We start from the raw sequence: 22,962 nt of genomic DNA, 5'->3' as shown, positions 1-22,962 counted from the left end.
CTTTTTGTGCAGAGATCTTTATCCTGAAATGTATTAGTGGTGGGAGGGTGGTAAGACTATAGTCTTTCACAATTGCTCTAAGACAACATCACACATTACAGTATATGACACGTACCTGTAGCTTTGTTTCCTCCCATCTTCTCTTCCTGCTTCCTGAATGCTCCTTTGCAGACCGTGGTGAGTAAACGGCATACATTACATACATACAAATATATAATAACAATAATAATATAAATAATAATAATAATAAAAAATTAAGAAAATGTACCTCTGTATCCGAGGCATGGCATTTAATGTGATGGTCGATAATCACATTTTGACCCTTTGTATCTGCAGAAGGGGCAGTGATGTAGACCGCTGCTGTCCAGCTGTATTTCAGGGCTCTCGCCATCCACAATTACACTGACGTGTCTCTAAAAGTCAAAGAAAACCAGTATAAACATAAAAGCAGTTTTCTACAAATAAACATTGCAGCGTTTCGGTTTTCTATTTTTCGGCTGCTTTGTATAAGATGGCTTGTGCATATACACAATGTAATTAGACTAAAATAATATTGATATTCGATTTCTGTGGACTCTTATGAACATTTCAAGACCCAACATGAAGTATCAACTCATTGCTAAGGATATCCACAACGACGATAAAGTTAGAATGGACCAAGGGAGGAGGAGGGTGAGGGGGGCTATTTTGACCTAAGACACTAGGATATATTTGATCTATATTCACTAAACATATTTATTCCACCGAATGGTTGACATTGGTTGACATTCCTGAGATTCTAAGCTTTCAAACGGTGTATGACATGACTATATATCACTCAACCTTCTGATGCTGGAAATTGACCTAGCATGTTGGGGGGAACATGCTAGGTGTAACTAAAACTTAAAAGACGATTAAGTAGTTAACAAGACATAATACATAATTGCATGAATATTACTAAATATATTAAGCATTTTGACAGTCTCACTTGCATGTTTTAGGCATCACTCACTCGGGCGGGCACACTCTAATTTCAGGTAATTTCAGGTACATTTCAGCTAATTTCAGGTCAGAAACGGGATCAGAAATGCTGTTTGACCAGTCCTCAATGTGAACTGAGTGGCCGCCCCCTCGATGTGGTCGGGCGTGGCGTCAGATCCGAGATCCGAGTCGGTTCGCAGAGAATACTCGAACGCAGCATGAGTACCCGCCCCCTCCATGTGGGCGGAGTGCCGGCCCCCTCCATGTGGACTGAGTGCCCGCCCCCTCCATGTGGGCTCCGTCTGCGGGCTGCAGTCAGGGGCTTCTCGTTTCATCTGCACTTTATATTGCATTATATCAACGTTCGTAATAAACTAGAGGATTAAGTATTTCTCTGTGGGTGAGGAAAATAATCTTACTTTTCAAGCTAAATAAACAATTAAAAAACCCTGTTGGATTAGCTGGAAAATGTATTGTCACCAAGTTATAAACATTGTTTCTGAGCACATAAAAAGTGGAGTTTTTAAAGATGCGTGATACTCAGAGGACAAATGCTAGACAGAATATGATTTTAAGGATTAAATAACCCTTAACTACAGTAGGCCTATACAAGTAGTTCATATTACCTCAACCTTTGACATGTACAGCAATATAATGCAATATAATTAAGCAATAGATCCCGCCAGGCTGTGGTATGTGCTCATTATACCACTGTTAAGGGGCGTTGTCCGGCCCCGACGCGCAGCGGAGGGCCGGCGACCCCCTTCACAGTGGTATAATGTGAGCACATACCACTTTTGACTGAAGTGATCTATTGCTTTTATACAATGGTTACTGTTATGGCGAAACGAAAGTCATAGACACACTACATTTAAAAAGAAACAAAGAAAGTCAAAGTAGCCGTTTTGTTAAAGAATACAAAAAAGTAGTCCCTCCTCGCTGCCGCTATGCATCGACGGTCGCTATGCAACACAATAGCGTCCCTCCGAGAGAAGGCTCCGATAGAGCGGTTCGCCGGCAATTTATCCTATGGAGCAGTTCACTCGCCGATTTTAGACTTCAGTGAACTGTGCTATTGCTTTTATACAACTGTTAAAATTATGGCAAAATGACTTCACACACACACTAGTAAAAATACTCCACGGTCAAGCTAAATCTCCGTGTGATAAAGTTTCTTACGATACTTTGTAACGGTTTCCTCTTCAAGGCGCGGAGTGATACTTTCACAAAATGATCGGGCGTCATAGCAGTTATGTATACGCTCTTTATACAACAGTTGGGAACCAATCAGATCGCTGGATTTAGGTCCCCCATTGTATAAGTCTACATATAGGCCTAATATAGCAGTTATATCAGGATAATTCGAAAATTTCCTACAGGCTATAAATTAATAGGCTACTAAAAAACTGAGGATTGAGGGACACTTTTACTGCAATTGCCTACTTTACTTTGATGTTACTTTTGATACATGTGAACATTTAGATGATAATAGTTCAATACTTTTAATTAAGGAATGTGTTTAATGTGGGACGGTGCATTCTTCCTATGGAAATATTTTCTGTGTTCTTGCAAAGAAAGAGACATTTTAGCTTACCTTTTCTTCTTGCATTTGGTTAATGTTTTCTTCAGTAACCCCTCTTCTTCCTAGAAAATCCCAAAGACCATCATCATATGGTGTTTGGTCTGTCATCTCTTTACCGTGGCGTGCACTTCTGTTTACAATTGGGAAAGTCATATGCCTACGGGTTAGACTCCCTTGTTGGCTAAGCTACCTACACTAGAGCTAACCATGAAGCTAACAGCTGATGTTACTTCGCCTGTTAGCTAATGCAACACAACTTAAAAAAAGAAAAGGAAAAAAAAGCAAGCAGTTTTGTTCGTAAAACTGTTATCTACAAACCTTATCTATACTGTCACTGAAATGTCCATTAGTATTTAGCCTCTACATTGTAAGTATCAAGCATACCAATTTTATTTAACATCTCCGTGGACGCGCATTGCCTCAACTGAGCAAAGTAGTGGGAGTGGGGCCATTACTGATGTCGTAAATACAAGATATTTTCTCATAATTACGAGTATCTGATGTCGTAATTACTAGATCCAGATCTAACGGCTACATAAGGTGGGAAACTTTTTTTTTTTTGGTGAATGCTCAGCGCCACCGTAATTCTTTGTTTAGAACTTTATAGGAAAAATTATAGGAGGTATTGGGGACAATAAAACACTAAAAAAAGCTTTATTTCATGCATTGCCTCTCAGCTGGAGCTTATCAGTTCCTTCCAGAGGCCTTCCAGCAACAACATATTTGTTGTCATCAGTAAAATATTAAAGGGGACATAGGCCTATTATGAAAACAACACTTTTCCAGGGATTTGGGGTGTTGCTTTTGGTCTCTGGTGCTCCCACACGCATACAAACTTTGAAAAAAGTCGCTACATGATTTTTTGAGTGAGATAATTACCTTGAGTGAGAATATTACCTGACTTCCCTACTCCCCTCCAAACAGAGCATAGCTAAGATTTTGTGGACCAGCAGACGAGCAGCTCCGGCGGGGGGAACTCGGCAGGAACCCTGCACAGCTAAGCTCCGGGAGTACAATCCCTTTCTGTCGGACTGCCGCCGAAGCTTGGGCAGCAGTCCGGAGGAGGAGACATGGAGAAGAAAGGGATTGTACTCCCGGAGTTGAGCTGCCGAACTGCCGCCGAGCTACCCCCGCCAGACTGCCGCCGAAGCTTCGGCTGCAGTCCGGCAGGGGTAGCTCGGCGGCTTCCCCCACCGGACACAGCATTCTGGCCGCCGTCGAAGCCCTCCGGCCCCCTTTAGCTCCCGGAGTACAATCCCTTTCTCCTCCATGTCGCGGTTCATGGACTTCAGAGTCAAGGCCAAAGATCCTTTCCCCCAATTCCTCTCAACCATGGCCGAGACATCCCCCACTACGAGTCTTTACTCGTGCCAGAGACGTCAGACGCGTCTTTATGATTCATAATATCATCCGAGGCGCACATATCTTTTGGCTGTGATATTAGATATAATATTATATAAATACTAGTGGTGGGCATAGATTATTTTTTTTAATCTAGATTAATTCCAAAATTAATCTAGATTGATCTAGATTAAAATGGCAAACAGCAAGAAATCTGTTTGTTTACCTTGACAGCGGTCAATTATACTTGGCAATGGTGAATTATCAAATATAATTCACAGCCGGAAGTTGTGAAGTGCCCATGCAAGTGAACGGAGCATAAACAAAAATAATTGACAGCTGAACGTTGGGAAGGGCCATGCAAGTGAATGGAGCAGTCTACAGCATTGAGAAGAGCCGTGTAATAATCCATAATAATGTAAGGTTTAGAAGTTAAATATTTGAAAGTTGTAGAATAAATTAATATAGGCCTAATTTATATTGGAGTTAATTTGTAGAAATGTATTTAGTTAATGTTAGTTATTAATGTCAGTTAATCATTTACATATTTATGTTACACAATTATTACTTTCATATTTACATGTTGACATTAACACATTCAGGATATTCTGTTGAATCTGCCTCTCTGATTCCCTCACGTTTACCTCAGTCTAAATTCTAGCTTCTGATTTGTTAGTGATGGGTCCGAACAAGGAAGTGTTGTGGTTGTGAGTTGAAAAGTAAAGTAAAGTACCGCTTGAGAAAGTCATCCGACCGTCTCGCTGCTGTTTATTCTCATAAAGAGTGATCCACCACCACATATCGAACCCTCACGTTACAATAATTCCACTCGAGTTTTGTTTTTTTACAAGTGGTGGGTACAAAATGATTCTTGATGAAAACTGGTGGGGGCGCGTCCAGCGTAAGTGACGCCTATGCCCAGCTCCCAACCCAACTTTGAAAATAGATTAACGGTGATATTTTTTTTATCGCCCGATAAAAGTTTTGCGTTAACGCAGCCGTTAACGCCGATATCGGCCCACCACTAATAAATACCCATATATAATATTATTATTATATTATATGATTTTGATATAGAATAGAGCTCCAGGAGTCCGCAAACGCAACAATCCCTTCTCCATGCTGTGGTTCAGTCTGACAGCTCATTGGTCAATGGGCAGAAGATCATTTGCATTAAAGCTACAGACACCAGAAACAGTGCATTCTGAAGGGACTGAAACAGAGGGGAATAGCGATAGGCGAGATTTTCTTCCCTAAAAGCTATTTCCAGCAAACAGCTTCAAAAACATGTTTTCTAGAACTCAAATACTATGTTTACTTGTTGGGAAAATACTATAATATGTCTCCTTTAAAATACCTCCACTTTATAAACAGTGTTCTTTCCCACCAGCAGGAGGCATGTGTGCTGTGGTCTCTGATTTGTATTGTGACAATAATATCTTGACGGGACAATTACTTAGACGGGACCTATAAATTAATTTAACTGAAGAACACATGTGATTTGGATCAACATCTGTTTGCAAACCTTTTAGCTTTATTAACCACTTTTTTGGGCATTAATACATTGAGTTTGTTTAGTAAAAAAAGTTACTTAAAAAATCATGACATCTACACATCTACTCAAAGCGAATTAATCCTGAAAATATTTGTTAATATTCCTGATTAAAATTCCAATGTTTACAGCTTTACAGTAAAGAATCAAAACAGTCAAATTAACAAGAAATGGGAAATTGGTAGTCAGTTATAAATTAACTACTTTTTTACATGATGGTTTTCAGAGATGGCTTGTATTTTATGGTATCACACGATATACCGAAGTAGTTGTTCTTCAGCGCTCGCTATCATCAAAAAACATACATACACCCAACACACAGTGACTTCACTTCCCATAAAAACGATTCCCCCCCCTTAAATTATCCACATTGAGTAAGTAAGTATCGCATCCATACACTTTTGATTAAAAGGCAAGATTGTTACCCAAACCAGTCAGGGAAGAAATACCCTGATTGGACAGAAATGAACCGTTCTGAAATCAAAATGGTCTCATACAGAAGCAGTCTCAGTCAAGTGGAACAGATATTCTCACATAGCACAAACTAATAACTGACAGACAACAATGGCATTTCTAACAAATTACACTCAAATGATAGCTCTTATACCTTACCTGCTGCGCCTTTAATTCAATATACCTTAAGGTGCTTTAGTACAAACATCACGCTGATTAATTTCCATTTTCTGCAACGATAACAATTTTGAATGCTCGGAGGTCATTCATTCCCTGGACTCTTTGCTGAGGCAGATATTGGCCAACGTCTTAAACTTTGGCCCAAGTGAGTCTAGGAAGTCCAGGCCGTCTTGGTCGCCCATTTCACTGCAGCAGCCTACCGAGCCAGCGGCCGATCCCTCGCCCTCATAGTGGTAAGCGTGAGGTGAGTCGAGCGTGTGACACACCTCCATCTCCCCACCAAAGTAGTCCAGCTTCTGCAGGGCAGAAGAGTGACAATGCTTACTTTGCATAAATAAATACAATTTACAAGCGTGTACGTGTATACACACACATACACGCAACGCAAACACACAAAAAGGGTCTTATTCCTGCTGTTTTAGTGCCCCCCCCCACCCCCGCCCATCCCTCCCCGACACTGCACTTACGGACTTATTGTATGTTGTACGTCCTAGCACTTAATGTATGCACTTATTGTATACTGTACATCCTTGCACTTATAAAATAGATAGTACTTAGCATTGTACCTGCTAAATGCCCTGAATGTTTAAGTAAAAAATGTAAATGGTTGTTTCTCGTTAAACTTAAACAAAGAAGGTAGAGAAATACCTCGTCCAGGTACAGCTTGTTGGTGTCCCAGGTGTTGAACAGGGAGTGGTTGGCCTGCTTTTGGTACAGTGAGTCTGAGTAGTTGGCGCTGCCCCGGTACTGTCCCCCTGAGGTGTAGAAACTGTTCTGATGATGCACCGAGTTAGACATGAAGTCCTGGCGACTGGACTGGTACACCTGCTGCTGGCCCATGGTTTGTTGAGTCATCCCACTCATGTCACCTGCAGACACATTCCGGTTCTGGTCCAGTAGCCCCGTCCCCTTGGCGGATTGGTCGATCACATCCAACCCCCCCACAGGAGGAATCATGAGCAGATTAGCTGATTTCTATTGAGGCAAAGAGAAGCCATGTTTTTGCATAGAGATAGCAAGAGGTTTTGTGATAATATTGTTATTTCGTTACATTCAGACCATTGGTTCAGACAAGACATGATAAAAAACCTTCCATCTACATCCAATGTTAATTTATACATGAAAAATGCATATGCTATGTTGGATAAAGATTCCTTTTACAGCTCAGTTGTCACATACAACAGCCCCAATCTGATTGGATAGCGAAAGCCTGAACAGCAATAAAGCTCTGCCCCTAAATGAAAGTTAAGCGTCTCCCAGATGCCTGCATTTATGAAAATGCGGGCGAGGAGGCGCCCACGAACAACACATTTTCGATGTTCATGTGTTGCTGCACCCGTCATCCATCCATCCCTAAGATGGTTAAGCTAGTTGTAAATGCTGTGCCTTTGGGGTAAGATGCATACTCACCACTTCCTCGCCTGGAGCTTCTGTGTTGGAGTGCAGAAGCATGCCTCCGCTGGAATCATCTATGTACATCTTCTCTCCCCTTGAGTTGCAGACAACCACAAAAAGGAGGCCTACATGGTAGAGAGGAACAGTGAGTGTGGATGCAGTTAATATATATATATATGCAGTTAATATTTTTGTATATATATAGATATATATATCTATATATATACATATACTAGCTGTAAAAACTCCCCCAAAAGTGTGTTTGGGACCTTTTAGAATAAGTGTATGGTGTAGTGGATAATAAGTTACATTTATTGAGTAGCCCCTTAGATACCTACTATAAATCCATGAATCAATGCTCTTACTATGTCATTTTAAGCCCCCCGACCAAAAAAACAAACGTGATATACTAGTATGATTGGTATGTAAATCATTTTGTTTTGAAGATGAGCATATACAAAATGTTCTGTCAGACCATTATGGGTGTATATGTAAAAAACGTTCTCTAAACCCTAAAGGCTTTATTTTACTAGCATCGGGATATGATTGGTTTTCTAGATAAACTGTTGCCCTGAAGCTACTTTGGAGCACGCCAAAACATGCCACATGTCAGAAAGCTGTGCGTATCCATTTGTGCAGGAATGTCCTTGTATTGGTTAACATTATAGAAATTCCTAGTATTGGTTAACTAGCAAAGAAAGTCCACTCATTGGTTTGGACTATAGAAAGCCCGTATTGGTTTAGTAGTTTAGAAACTCCTAGTATTGGTTTCGTAGTGTAGCGATGGAGGAAGTTGTGTCCATATTGTCTGAAGACATGCGTGTTATTCCGTCACACTCACAGAGCAGGAGCAGCATGGCCAGAGCAAGTAGCAGGGCCAAAGCGCCCCACGCTCCCATTCCGACCGAACTCGTGGCGGCAACACACTGTCCCCCCAAGCACCGACAAACTTTCACGTTCACCACCTGGACGTCGCCCTTGTCCTGGAGGTCTGCAATGCGCATTTCCACCTCGTAGTTCCCCCGCGGCATGTCCACGGCCTGCTCCAGCACCACAGAGATGTCTGGAGGGAGAGGAGGAGACAGTAGGTCTCTAGAAGTGGATATTTCCAGGCAACCTCAAGAGGGAGGAGAGTCATACAAGATAATAGAAGTCTGGTGTAGGAATACCTCATTGATTCATCTGCCAAAGTAGGTGTAAAGCCCCCCTCCGCAAGATACAAAACAACACTGCCAATTTCAGCCTTGACATGGTGGCATCTCTGAGAGAATGTATAAATGGTAACACACTGAACTGAGGCTGTCCGGCTGGATACACCGCAGGCAGACACTCAACTCCTCTTATTAGATTATTTAGATTGCTGGTCTAATGAGAGAAGTTAGGTGGTGGAGAGGGAGTTTAAAGGCCAGGATGATGAGAGCTAAACATAATGTGCATTTTTGAAAGACATATGGCGAAGAACCAAAACTACTCCCTGAATAGGGTAAAAGAGTGAAAAATAAAGAAATGGAAACTAGATGTATGAAAAAAGTTCACGAAAAGAAAGAGGCAGAGGATGGGCGAATAAGTGTGTGTGTGTGTGCGCGCGTGCGTGTGTGTGTGTGAATAGATATATGTATACATATATATGTGTGGGATGTGCAGAGACCCCAGTATTTGTATTTGTTTTTTGAGGCAGCAAAACTATTTGTATTTGTATTTTAATAAAGGTCGAAATAGGTGTAACTAAGGTGACATAATTATGTTTTTGTTTATTCTTCTTATTTTGGGAAGAAACAAATATTACCGTTAACATAAGTGTTTTGTAGTAAGTGATAATGAAGTGTTTTCAATAAACTATTCATAAATATGCACTAATGGTAGGAAAGGCAAGGTTTTGTCCAATCATTGCAAGGTGCCGCCTATCCTACCTTTAAATGTAATATTGGTTTATGGTTTTCCTAAACCCAGCAAATAAACATGAAACCATGAACATAATCAAAAAAGAAAATAATTGTATAACGAACAGAATATAAACAAACAAAAAAGGGCTAACAGGCAAATGCAAGCAGGCTGACTGAGCAGTGAGCCCAGCCTGGAGGTGAACTATCTACACTGCCAGAACAAAGCTAACCTTCTAATCTCCCTGCCAAAATACCCAACAAAGTCTGCTTCACATATTGCAAGTTCAGACAGGAAAACCAAAGAGAAGTAACATTATTATAAACTACCTCTGAAAACTAAAAATAAAACATCAAAAACAAATTATATGGGCCGTTTCTTTTTTCGATTTTATTATATTTGAATAAGCCTGCTCTGCTCTATCTACCCTCCACTCTTCTGGCTTCCTGTGCCATGTAGGAGTAGGCAGAGCACAAATAATATAACAATATAAGATATAAAATATACTATATATGAACTACCCACCACGCTCACAGGTATGAGAAACACAGGGAGTTTGGGTTATTTATTTTCTTCCTAAAAAATAAAACTTCTAATAAATGATTTGTATGAAATAAATATTCCCACTAATTGTGCTTTGCCAAATACCGGATACGGCTTTGGCTCCACCCTATTATATACTACGTGCGTGCTTGCACAATCCTTTCAAATGCATTGAAAGTTAATTGAAGAAATTCAGTAAATCATGTGTTTATTTCATTGTACTCACTCTGGGCATCTCTCAGCATCCATTTTTTCGGCGACTCTCCAGAGAGTTGGAAGTCGTAGGGACTGGAGTAAGGCAATAGGTCTGGATCGTGTGCCATCACGGTAACTGAACCCCTCTTTCCTTCCTCCTCACACAGCACGAGAACCCGATCGTCCGGCACAGGTATATTGTCATTAGTGTCCTCAATCAGCAGAGTAATCATGCCCATACCTGACTTGGAACCTGAGACACAAAGTGGTGAGGATTACAATCGGTTACATACCATAAAACCCTACACGTTTTATTTTGAATGGGCATGTTCAAATATTTATTGCTGGTTTTCAATGTAAACCACATTTGACAAGTTCAATTTTATACAAAATAATCTTCTATAACCACCGTGCTGGTAGAAGATGCCAGATACCCGATGTTTATAAACTCAACCCAAAGTGTATTTTCTTAAGTACATTACTTCTACCATCTGCATGTCGTGAGAGAGAAGACTTTTCCAGCACTCACTCGGGTCAACAGCATTGACGGTGATGTTGTACATTGCATTGGTCACCAGGTCAGACTCAAGGTCTATGAGGTTGGTGACCTTCAGCTCCCCTGTTTCCTCACCCACACTCAGCCAGGAGCCAGGGTCCGACACCTTGAGGTATCTAAATTCATACACACACACACACACACACACACCACACACCACACACCACACACACACACACACACACACACACACACACACACACCACACACCACACACCACACACCACACACCACACACACACACACACACACACACACACACACACACAACCATAAGAAACAATACAAAGCACTGGTAGGGGACGGGTCATAACTTGAAAACCACTACACAAAGCAATAACTAATTGATCGTTATCATTATTTTATTCCATCCCTGCATGTCACATGTCTGCATCACCAAAACGTACCTGATGCCGGTGTTGCTCCTGGTCTCTGGGTCCAAAGCCATGTAGGAGCCAAGAATAGTTCCAATGGGAGTGTTCTCCTTCACCCGGATCACTTTGATGAGAGGGGAAAACTCTGGGCCCTCGTCCACATCGCTCACGCTCAACTCCACGGGGATGGTGTTCCAAGATGTCAGGCTGTTCACTAGCGGAACCTCGTTCTGGGCAGACACTATCAATGCGACCAACCTGCCCTTCTCGTAGTCAAGAGGCTGTCGAGGCATAAGGTGAGGTAGAGCTGAAAAGGTTTCTGCACCAAATATTGAAATAACGTGTTCTAATAATATTATTGAGTGGGTAATTATTAAAGTGGATCTGTAGGAATAAATGCATAAAATAAAATACTAAATAAAAAGATAGGCAAAATGAAAAAATCTGCCAAGTGACTCAAATCCCAAGATTGCAAACTATTACCAGAATAAGAATTGCATGAAAATATGAAATGGTCAGGTGAGGTCAACTCAACACGGAAATGCTAGCTGTGTCTATGTGAGAGATTTAGCACCAAGCCCCTGCAATCACACTGGAGAATTGCTAATAATAACAGTCTTGCTATTACACCCTGGTGGCCATCTCATCTCCCCTGCATGATGAGCTATGCTGCACACACACACACACACACACACACACACACACACACACACACACACACACACACACACACACACACACACACACACACACACACACACACACACACACTTTTATGAAATGTAACTCAAAGCATCCATATACACATGTAAGCTAAAAGCCACTGCAGAAATTGTGATGCATATGTGGACAAGTGTTTGAGATTGGCCAATGCATATTATTGGTAAACATCATACACATACATACTGCACACATCGATATATGTGACTACAAACAATTCACATATTTCTGACAGCTCTATGTGGAACTTAGCTGCAGAAACTGAGCTTAAAGGCCAATTTCCACCGGAACCGGCACGGAAGCGCCACGGCAGCGAACCGGTCGCCGAAAATAATGGAAACCATTGAAGTCAATGTAGGCTTTTCCACTGGATACGGCACCGGAACGGCATGGAACCGTCCCCAAACCGGCTCTTCGTTTGTGATACTTGCCTCTTCTATTTTTTAAAGTTGCCGGTTCGCAGCAGTGTCTCAAGGCCAATTTCCAACGGAGCCGGCACGGAAGCGGCACGGAAGCGGCCGGCAGCGAACCGGCTGTCTTCCGTACTGCAATCCCCACTGGAATCGGCATGGAAACGTTCTGGCTGATGGCTCAAGACGTGCAAAATTATAATAGGCCTATACGTAGGCCTATATGTCCGCTTGCGACACTGCGAGGCATCGGCATAGACTTTCATTTCTTCTTCACCACTGATTAGCTATTGATACTATAGATGGACTTTATAATATTATAATACCCTGTGAATTGCATAGGGGTCGATGTGAGCTCATGGATATTCATTCGCTTTAGAAGTGTTCTGAGACACGGCTGCCAACGGGCAACTTGCAAAAATAGAAGAGGCAAGTATCGTAAACGAAGAACCGGTGTGGAGACGGTTCCGTGCTATGCCGGTGCCGTATCCAGTTGAATACCCTACATTGACTTTAATGATTTCTATTATTTCGGGCGACCGGTTCGCTGCCTTGCCGCTTCCGGTGGAAATTGGCCATCAGAACACTTCTACAGCCAATCAGTTTGCCTTTGCTCATGAATATTCATGAGCTCACATCGACCCCTATGCAAGTCACACACTATTGTAATATTATACAGTCTATCTATGGTATCAGTCCGTCCAAGTCCAGTCACGGAGCGTACGTTGCCATGATATCTAGAAGTCCTACCATATTTAATGGGTTATAATATTGATGTGTAGGGGTTGATTATAACTCGTGAAAAATATTGTACGAATCATTCTAATCATAATCATTTTTATAATTCATATAGGCCTATTATAATTATGCACGTCTTGAGCTATCAGTCGGAACGTATCCATGCCGCTTCCAGTGGGGATTGCAGTACGGAACACAGCCGGTTTGCTGCCGTGCCGCTTCCGTGGAAATTGGCCTTTACATTCAGAATCCCTGAGACACTGACTAATGATTTATTGTGTTTACACCGTGGTGTTGGTGAAGATCTCTTCGTTTTCCTCAGTGGCTATATTATTCTAGACCCAATGAAGGATCATTTTACTCAATTTGTTTTTTATGTAGCGGTTGAATGTCATCCCTTGCCAGCAAATTTAAAACACACTTAACCAAAAATGACTATTTGCTGACCCATCCTGGCTCAAACCAGAGCTTGTACTGAACATGATTGTTTTGCAATGTTTAAGGCTGGGAATAGGGTTAGGCAACGGTAACACTTTCACTCAAGTGTAAATGGCTGATTATGATTTCATGTTCACGCAACGCAATGACCAAGCAGACGCTTCGATGTAGTCTTGAACCTGTTTTAGTTCTCCGTCGGGTTTTAGTGAGCGGACCAATCGCAGCCCTTGGTGCTGCGTCGCCTCGACGGAGGGTTACATTTTTTGGCAGGCGCACGTCCGGCCCTTGCAGTGGACGCAAGGAGGGTCCGCAAGGATGTAAGGGGTCCGTAATCCCCTTGCGTCGCGTGAACGTGGGACCATAATCAGCCCTTTAGATCTTCTCCAATACAGGGGCTTATATTTGAGGTGCAGCACACTTATCTATTTTCCTATATATTGTTGTGAATCAACTGTTTTGCCCAACATTTTCAGAGAGGTTGAACAGTTATTGTCGTAGATCCAAATTCAAACCCAACAAGAACAAAAAATCCCAGTGCAATGACGTCAGTGGTCCAATTTTTCAACACATTTCACGAGTCAGCATTGCAGACCACGTTTCTTTTCACAATAAGCGTATGAAGCAGTTATTCACATACATTTACCAGTATAAATATTGGTACTGGAGTATAGGTGCCATGCCTACAATAACTTGAAATGAGAATTCTGACTCACTTTGACAACATAAAGTAGTCCCTCGTTGGTTGTCGGGTCGGTGTCCATCCTAAAGTCGTTGTTTTCATTTCCATGGGTGATCACAAACTTTGCCTTCCAGTTTTGGGTATTCACTTCATCCCTGTCCTCCACAGGTATCCTTAGAACCAACAAATCAGCTTTGTCCTCCTCTACATCAGCCTTGAGCTGTCCAAATAAACAAACAAACACTATTGTAAATTGCAAATACAATATAATGGATAATCTGAATTTAGATGAATTTCAGATATTGGAGATATTTCAGAAAAAAAATAAAAAGAATAACCATAATTTGAGCAAATACGAAAATCAATGAAATTCAGTTCAAATTAATCTGTAGCGGCAGATAGTTACACCAATAATAATGAAACATAGAAACATAAAAAATTATATGTCTAAGAGATATATAGCTAACAGAATATTGGTCTACTGTTTGCTTGTTTCAGATAAGTGGTTGAACAATTGCCGATTTTTAGCAGTTACTGCATATTGATGATTAAACAGTATTTTCATATGCATTGAATGAAATCGTAAAATTATGCTTCATATTTTGTATGATTTTGGCCTGCAATAAGCCTCTCCTGTCAATTAATCAATAAAATGATTGGATGGGCTAGCAGTTTGTCAAACTGCCTACTTGTACCCACTCTGCTGGTGAACCCATTGAGCATGACCGGAGTCATCCAAAAGGCTAGGCAGATATTTTGCTATTGCTAAAGGGAGCTAGTCATGTCTTTTGGGGATCAGCTTTGGAGGGTGGCCCGAGGGGAGGATACTTTCATTTGGACTAGAGTTTCCTCAACCTCTAGTTGTAATTAAACCCATAGCTATAATGTGGAACCCCAGTCGATAATGTAACAAATTTCTGAGCGCATAATATAATAGCATTTTCCCTTTAATGTTACAACGTTTAACATTTTGATTCACCTATTACGTACTGAAGCAAGCATAATAACTTTCTCCTAACGTTATGAAGCAAGCACAATCATTTTCTTCTTAAAAGCCTTTTTCACACATTTTTGCCACATTTGTATATTGGGAGATTCAACCCTGAGGTGGATTCACACTTGATGCTTTATGTGCGGACATCGATGTCGTTTAGACATCAGTAGAATCAATGGGGGCTTGCAAGGGGCAGGAGGTGACGTAGGGTCTAAGTTCGCAATAGGCAGGATAAGTGTGTTTGTTTTGATTTGACCATAGACAAAATGGAGGCAGAATGGGCAGAATTCATCGCGATCATCTTAAATGTTGCTAAAATTGTGCTGCACGTATTCCATTGCATCCACCAATCCGAAGCATCGATCGATGAAAAATTGGAGTATGAATTGGAGACAAATAGAGGAAACGACAAAGAAGAAAGGTGTCGCGAACGACTGTGTAACCAGAGGAAGAGAGCGTATTTCTTTGCATCATTTCACATATAACAAACTCAGACAAATATAGTTGATTTCTGTGTTTAACTGAGAAAACAGGGAGTGGAAGGACGGGACCATATAATGTTTAGCTGACTGTTGTCAGTAATAATAATAAAAAATTAATTTCTATACGCCTGCAGCTGTGAACCCATGTATTGGAATTTATTGTAAGATGTGTACTTTTATGGTTATGATAAGACCTATCTTTTAGCGTTCATCACGAATGACTGTTAAAAGCAGTTCCAACATTTAAATATTTTTGAACCATTCAGCGAACCAAAGGCAACAGGCTGATTATCATTAAGGGGGCCACTCAATGACATGCAGAAGCGTCATCAAGACGCCCACTCAAGTGGTGTGAGAAATACAGACTTTCTACTCCTCATTCCCATATAAGGCAATTTACATTTCCTCCAGAGAAAATACTACCTCAGGGGTAGTATTATTCAGGAGATTTTTAGGGTACAAATGTCAGGATATGTTGTTCCCACATACGGCCTATCAGGAGAATAGCAGGAGAATATCAGGACTTACACGTGTGTCTGAAAGCAGCTAGTGTGAGAGCATTTCATTGCATAATAAAATGAGTCAATTTATGGGTTACAGGGTTAATTGTTCAATGGAAAGTGTAGTATACTATGCATGCAAATCAATTATTCAAAAGTGCATTGACATTTAAAAAATGTATGTCAACTACTATTGGAAAATGGTGGAAAATAATAACAAAAAATTGTGTTAATTTACAGAAGCACCTCAGTGAAATAAATAAGTGTAACAACAGCTTAGGCAGCAACCTACCTAACTATAGTGAAATAAAGCTAGGCCTTGTGTGAAGGAGGGGGAGAGGGAGAAGGGGGGATGTGAGGGCAAGATTGCGGATTGTACATTGGCTACCTGACGTGAGAGTTTAAGAAGTTTATTTTATTTATTTCCCAGAAGAGTACGTAATTGAGATTAAACATCTCTTAAAGTGACCTGGCAAGACAGGCAGCAGTAGCCTACAGTCACACATAGCATTCACACAAAACATTAGAAAAATAAAACAACTAAAACAATCGGCAGGGGGTAAGGTAGAGGGGATATCAATATCGCCAGACATTTCGGGAGGCTCGAGGAGGAAAGTAATTGAGCAACAAAGTGTAAAGATATTTCAGGAGGCTCAAGGAGGAGGGTAATATTACATTTTAGCAACAAAGTGTAGTCTTGTGGTGGACTCTATAGACATAATTCACCATACCGTGTTATTGACATGTTTTCGTTCTGTTTTATAGGGACGCTGTCTCTACAAGATCACGTGAATTGTGTGTTGATGTGCCGGTCGGCGCGATGTTTGAATTTAACAGGTTTTATATGATAAAATGAACGACCTGCAAGTGAAGAGACAAATAGACGCAACAGCGTTGTCGACGTGAGAAACTGTCTCTTCACTTCTTTTATCGCAAGTTCTACATTCTATAGATAAAACGTCTTACCTGGGAGAGTTTGTCGGCGGCTGGGCTGTTAAAACAGACGGAAGGGGGGAGGAGGGGATATCAACATCGCAAGACATTGCGGGATGCGGGATCGATCTTGCCGTTGTCTTTCAATCTCTGCATCCGCGTGCACGCGTGCGTGCGGTGTATGTATGTGTTTGCGTGTACTATGTTTGTGTGTTTGAGCTGCAGGCTGCTTTGCACATGGCACTGACCAACTTGTCCGAGTAACTTGACCAACAGGCCTGTTATTATATAGTAGTAAGATACTTTCAAAATGTAGCCTACTCTGGCTGGTTTCTCCAAATGGCCTACCATACCCTTTAAAATACAAAGTTTCTCTTCGCTCCATTTTACGATCCTGTTACAACTAAGCCGTACAGGTTTTTCCTTACTTTATGCACACACAAAACCCCACCCTCCACTATCATCCACTCATGAAGCAATGAAGCCACTGATTAACTGACCTTATACTCTTGTTATCTTGTTTCACAAATAAGTAATTGACGATATGATGTCAATTTGATTTGACATCATTTGATTTGATAACAACCAAGAGCCAGGTGGTAATAATTCCCGAGGTGGTAACAAATCCAGAGTCCCGTTTGATGATGTATGATGCATGACCAAAATGAGACAAAATAACTTACAATAGTTTCTGTGAAGGTTGGAGGATTGTCGTTAACGTCCACCAGTGTGATGGTGGCTATGGCGGTGTTGAACAGACCACTCTTTGCTCCATTCATATCTCGAATTTCAACAGTAACAGGAATCGTGGCTTGGACCTGAAATGAGAAAAAGCCAAGTCAACTAGGTCATTGTTTTAAAAAAAGAAATACAGGTTGAATTTGACCTCAGTAGTAAAAATGACAGGGTCACACAATAAGTATGTGGTGCTTCCAACCTCTCTGTCTAAGGTGCCGGACTTTGTGGTGATCTTTCCCGATTGGGGATGAATGTTGAAGAGCTGGTTTTCTGTCAGCAAGCTGAATTTAATCTGTGTGTGAGGAGTTCCTGCCTCATCTCTGTCTGTGGCAGTCACGACCCCGACCTCTGTATCTGAGAGTTCAAAAGACAGGCAGAGACTCTTAACAGATGGAATGGAAGGTAGTTTCTGTGTACCCGGGGCTGAAGAATTTGTGTATTGTATGGCACATTTTTACCAGGGAACAGTTCAGTGAACAAAATATATGCAACGAAAAACCTGCAAAATATATAGTGCCGTTTCGGCATAATAATGTTTTGAGCATCATGGAGGTGATTTATCTTTAGAATGTTGATGTTCAAATCAACAAACAGGTCCAACCATTAGTTTCAGGTTTTCCTCCATTGAATATTTTCCATGAAAGTTGCAACAAGTGCTTTTAGCTCCACTGACCTGGTCTTGACTGTTCGACTACTTGAAACTCCAGGGGTCCTAAGAAGGTGGGAGGATTATCGTTGAGGTCCAACACCAAGACAGTGATGTCCAGGGGGCGGTCAGTCTCCTTCCCTGTCAATTTGTCTGTCACCCTAGCTTGAAACTGTACACAGAAGACACAAATGTCTCCTTTCAGAATGGAATACCCAGAATTAGAAGCAAACACAGGCGCTATTAAGGATTCAACAAAGTTGTTATGACAACAAACTTCACGGCTGATCCTCCATTAGAAACGTCTAGGTCACCAAAGTCCTCCATCTGACTAGTTCCCTGTTTACTTACATTGTGTGTGGATGGTAAACAAACAAGAATGCAGGCTTCTAAGGGTATATTTTCTCACCACCAGCTTGGGGTACAGCTCCCTGTCCACAGCACGGTGCACTATCACCATGCCTGTTTCATGAACCACAGAGAAAACATTCATCGGGGGCTGGGTAACTCCTGGACCCTCGATGGTGTAGCGCACTGTATAGTTTACAGACGAGTCCGATCCGATCTGACAATGGAGAAGAAAGGCGGTTTGTTGTTGTTGTCCGAAGGCAGGTGATGCATTATTCCCAATACATCAATTAATTAAAGAGCAAAACTACTTCAAAGTTAATCAGAACCCAAGGGAGTTAGGGTTCGTCTAGGAGGTGATACTTCTTTGACCAGAAAATGATTCTATGATTCAGAAAATAATCATGAATCATATTCGACGGAAGAAAACTCAGTGTGTGTGCGTGTGTGCATGTCTATGAGTGCTTGTGTGTGTGTGTGTGTGTGTGTGTGTGTGTGTGTGTGTGTGTGTGTGTGTGTGTGTGTGTGTGTGTGTGTGTGTGTGTGTGTGTGTGTGTGTGTGTGTGTGTGTGTGTGTGTGTGTGTGTGTGTGGTGGTGCCTGTGTGTGCGTGTTTGATTCGGGTTAGGTATTTTTGAGCGCTGATAACAATGTGAGAAAACAATATGATCCAGTAGGTGAGGTGATACTTAAACACTCGACCTACCAGCTCGACTTCTTTAGGGAATGGAGGCAAGGCGTTTTCAATAATGTTGAAAGGCAGCGGGCTCCACCTTCTCTTGAAGCGCTTGTGGGCCTGGTTCCATGGAGCACTCTGTGCATGCAGAGTGTATTGATGCAACTATGGGATGTGAAATTTAATGTAAGCATTTCATTATTCTATCATGTTTTAACACACTAACTGAAGCTCTCTTCTGATGCAATAGGTATATGAAAGTTTGAAGGGTAGAGAGAGAGAGAGAGAGAGAGAGAGAGAGAGAGAGAGAGAGAGAGAGAGAGAAAAAAAGCAAGAGCAAGATTTTGAAAATAAACAATCCTGAAAAAGTCCTACCCCTAGCCCCCTCTTTGCTATCTACCTCGCTACATTTCTCCACCATTGAAGTGGTTCATTCACACACCGGTCATTGACAGGCATAATCTATTCCCAAACCAATAAAGTAAGAGATGCCCAAATTGCTCAGAAATTAGGAATGAGTCTAAAATCACATTGTCTTATACGGAGGTAGGCTCGGAGTCAACCTTGGCAGATATCCTCACTGAGCATTTCACCCAATCATAGCTGATGGATGACTATGTCCTTGCTTACAAATTACACTCAAATTATAGCTAATAAATCATTCACGAATTGCTCCTTTAAATGCAATATATATGCATCTCTCAGTGGACTACAACCAATTGCTGTATTGTATCTAGCTTGTATCTAGATAGAAAAAAAGGGCACAACACACTCACAAACCAGCCTGTTAACAAATAAGGTATGGTTACGAGAAACCCCCGGTTGATATGAGACTGTCGACATTCATATATATGAAGCACAAGTTATTATGCTGTTGCCACTATTGCTGTTAATCTCTTTCACCTTCCTATAAGTTTGTGGACTTAAAGATGGGTGTGACAGATTGCAAGGGAGAGGTGCTAACATCAGCAGAAGGGTGGCTGTAGAAAGGAGGTGGGGGCAATTATTTCCCGGGTAACATTGATGATCATGGCGGTGATCGGACAGGCTATATCAAAGTAGCCATATCAAGACACAGTTCTGATGCTTCAGAAACATTTGCATTATCAACCCCCCTTGTTTTAGATTGGTTGACGAGCGGTGAAGTATGAGCTAAGAAAATGTCTTGACAAAGCTCCGTAAACATTGTTATTAATCTAGATTGAATTTGGCACAGAATATGCCCCCCTCTTGCCCGTTTCTTGTATTTTTACCTCACCTGTTCAGTATCTGGAATGAGCTGCACATCCACCCTCCGCGGTTGACCGCGCCCCGCCTTAACCCAGACTTGAAATGACCTGATTTTTGTCACCATGGAGACCACAGCAACCACTATGGTCCCATCCGTGTTCACCGTGAAATGTGGGTCAGAAGAGGAAAGACTCAGTCCAACATCCCCACAGTGATCTAAAGGAACTGGCCAGGGCATCGAAGAAACAGAGACAATCAGGTTGAGGACTTACCAAGTCAAAATACAACTTCATAGATACTAGACCATTCATAAATAAACAAATGTATTACTTTCATGAGGATCCACAATAATTATATTGCTTTCATTTTCTAAATCAATATGTGGCATCTGCTTTGGGTGGGTCTCTCGATATATATATCATGACATATGTCACAATTTTAGCTTGCAATACTGCTTTAACATACGCAATAATATCTAATATCTAATAAACAAATCTAGTTCAAAGCAACAGAATTGACAGCCCTCCACCACGACTACTACTATTACCACTACGACTCAAAATCACAGCTGCCTGTACCAACACAAGAGCAGGGATCGTGGTAGGTAGGTTGTGTGGACCATGGCATGACATGACAGTTTGGCATAGTGTAAAACCTTGTGTGATGACATAGCCGGGGTCAATCTTCACCGGGACCTGGGATCTGATGGAGCGTGGAAAACAGGACTGAGCAGGTTGAGCTAAGATCTATTTAGGGACGACAGAGAAAGATGGTGAATAAAGAATAATTTTCATTATTCATGATAGACAAGCACCCATCAAAATGAAATGTCTATTCTATATAATTTCAGTAGGCACCTTTATAGATCGAATAACATATTTTACGCCAGTTTCTTAATAAGGAATGTAATGCCGCATTCCGTTGCATTAAAAGGACCTTAAAAACGGTTTACATGCTCGTTTAAAGTATAATTAATTAATACATTATCTTAGGAATCCTTAAAATGCTCCAGTTTAAAAACCTATCCTGGATGTGTAAATGATTGAACAGCTTCTGAAGGGGGCCATTGTATCTCGTAGATCTGGGTCTAGATAGAGTGTGTGAGTGTGCTGAGAACATGATAAGGAACTTCCCATTACGATGTGGTAGAAACGTGCAGTCTCTGCTAAAAGAGACGTCCACGCTGGCCACTTTAAAACGAGGAGAGCATCTTAAACGGGGGCACTTTATTGGAGTTTATGTGTATTTGCTTGCGAGCCTACGTAGAAACGTGTGACGTGTAAACTAATTTTTTTCACTCATAGGCAATGCATCAAACAACCCTTCCTCCCCCTAATGTTTGTTTCTGAGAGATTGTCACGGAGTTGCTCTAAAATGCATTGCCTAGCACCCATTAACAACAGAAACCAACCGAACCGGATACGTCGGAGCGAACCAACAGCAACAAGTCGCATATAACGGTTCAGAAGAGCCAACATCCCTTATAGGCCGCGATACTTTTGATGTGTCATAATTGGCTGAGTTCCACTCACCGTGACGATCAGGCAGAAGCGGAATATGCCACCCGGGGCCATCGTGTTGCAACACTGGGTCCGAGTTGTTAGGCACCCTGGATCGGTGGTTGAAGTCAGGGCAAAGTCCTTTCAAGAATGTTGTTTTCCAGGCAAAAGTGCCGATTTCATCGGAGCTCAAGTATACTCTGAGGGCGTGTCGACTCAAATCTGGGGGATATCTTCCCCCGGAAAAGTGAGTTTCACGTCTGACCGGTTTAAAAATGTAGCGTAGTCCATGGGTCTGAGCTGGCCCACAGCTGATTGTAAAACAACTTGTAGACTGCACCCACCCAAGTGCGCGCTTGAGGCGTGTGTGCGTGTGTGCGTGTGTGTGTGTGTGTGTGTGTGTGTGTGTGTGTGTGTGTGTGTGTGTGTGTGTGTGTGTGTGTGTGTGTGTGTGTGCGTGTGTGTGTGTGTGTGTGTGTGTGTGTGTGTGTGTGTGTGTGTGTGTGTGTGTGTGTGCGTGCGTGCGTGCATGTGTGTGTGTGTGTGGGAGAGAGAGAAAGAGGGAGAGAGCTGGAATGATAAGAAAACATGACTGGTGGACCTTCGCGGAGTGGTTTTTTCATGTGCTTCATTTACAGAAACCTTTCAAAATATCACATCTGGACTTTTTTATTTTTTGTCGGTGAGTGGAGGAACCCTGGTCAGTTTCCCTTATAGTCTCATGCCTGGTCAACACATTGTTTTCCCATTAGAAACAATGCACATACCATGTCTGAAAGAGTAACAGATCTGACCAACACAATGGAAATCTATTAATAGCAATGTTCCAGTATCCACTGGAAGCCTGGCCAGCATCTTATCAGAAGTCTAACACCTGCAGTACTCTTGAACAAGAGATTGTTCATTGATGTTTGCATTTT

General features: G+C 41.6%; 1 protein-coding gene across 2 annotated transcripts; it reads right to left on the bottom strand.

The window, feature by feature from the left end:
- Positions 1 to 5,397: 5,397 nt before the first annotated feature.
- Positions 5,398 to 22,390, bottom strand: dsc2l (desmocollin 2 like). 2 transcript variants are annotated; one of them, XM_060066425.1, is made up of 16 exons: positions 22,076 to 22,390; positions 21,199 to 21,289; positions 20,572 to 20,768; positions 19,344 to 19,451; positions 18,700 to 18,855; positions 18,318 to 18,462; positions 17,844 to 17,998; positions 17,590 to 17,724; positions 14,032 to 14,217; positions 11,046 to 11,293; positions 10,612 to 10,754; positions 10,114 to 10,335; positions 8,305 to 8,526; positions 7,479 to 7,588; positions 6,717 to 7,043; positions 5,398 to 6,364 (listed from the first exon to the last, which is right to left on the bottom strand). In XM_060066425.1, the coding sequence occupies exons 1-16, from the start codon at positions 22,115 to 22,117 to the stop codon at positions 6,155 to 6,157; spliced, it is 2,697 nt and encodes an 898-aa protein (XP_059922408.1). In that variant the 5' UTR covers positions 22,118 to 22,390; the 3' UTR covers positions 5,398 to 6,154. The 2 variants fall into 2 exon arrangements, with proteins under 2 accessions (XP_059922408.1, XP_059922407.1); XM_060066424.1 differs by having other exon boundaries at positions 19,344 to 19,478; positions 22,076 to 22,389.
- Between the last annotated feature and the right edge of the window lie 572 nt (positions 22,391 to 22,962).

The sequence above is a fragment of the Gadus macrocephalus genome, chromosome 12 (assembly GCF_031168955.1).
Source record: "Gadus macrocephalus chromosome 12, ASM3116895v1".
NCBI lineage: Eukaryota > Metazoa > Chordata > Actinopteri > Gadiformes > Gadidae > Gadus > Gadus macrocephalus.
Note: the sequence above shows the minus strand (reverse complement) of the source record. Positions and strands in the feature narration are given on the sequence as shown.

Coding starts and splice junctions, on each gene's coding strand:
- dsc2l (XM_060066424.1), bottom strand. CDS start 22,117: ATGGCCCCGGGTGGCATATTCCGCTTCTGCCTGATCGTCACG. Junction 18,856..19,343: donor TCCCTAAAGAAGTCGAGCTG/GTAGGTCGAGTG, acceptor CTCCATTGTCAG/ATCGGATCGGACTCGTCTGT. Junction 17,999..18,317: donor AGTCGAACAGTCAAGACCAG/GTCAGTGGAGCT, acceptor TTGAACTCTCAG/ATACAGAGGTCGGGGTCGTG.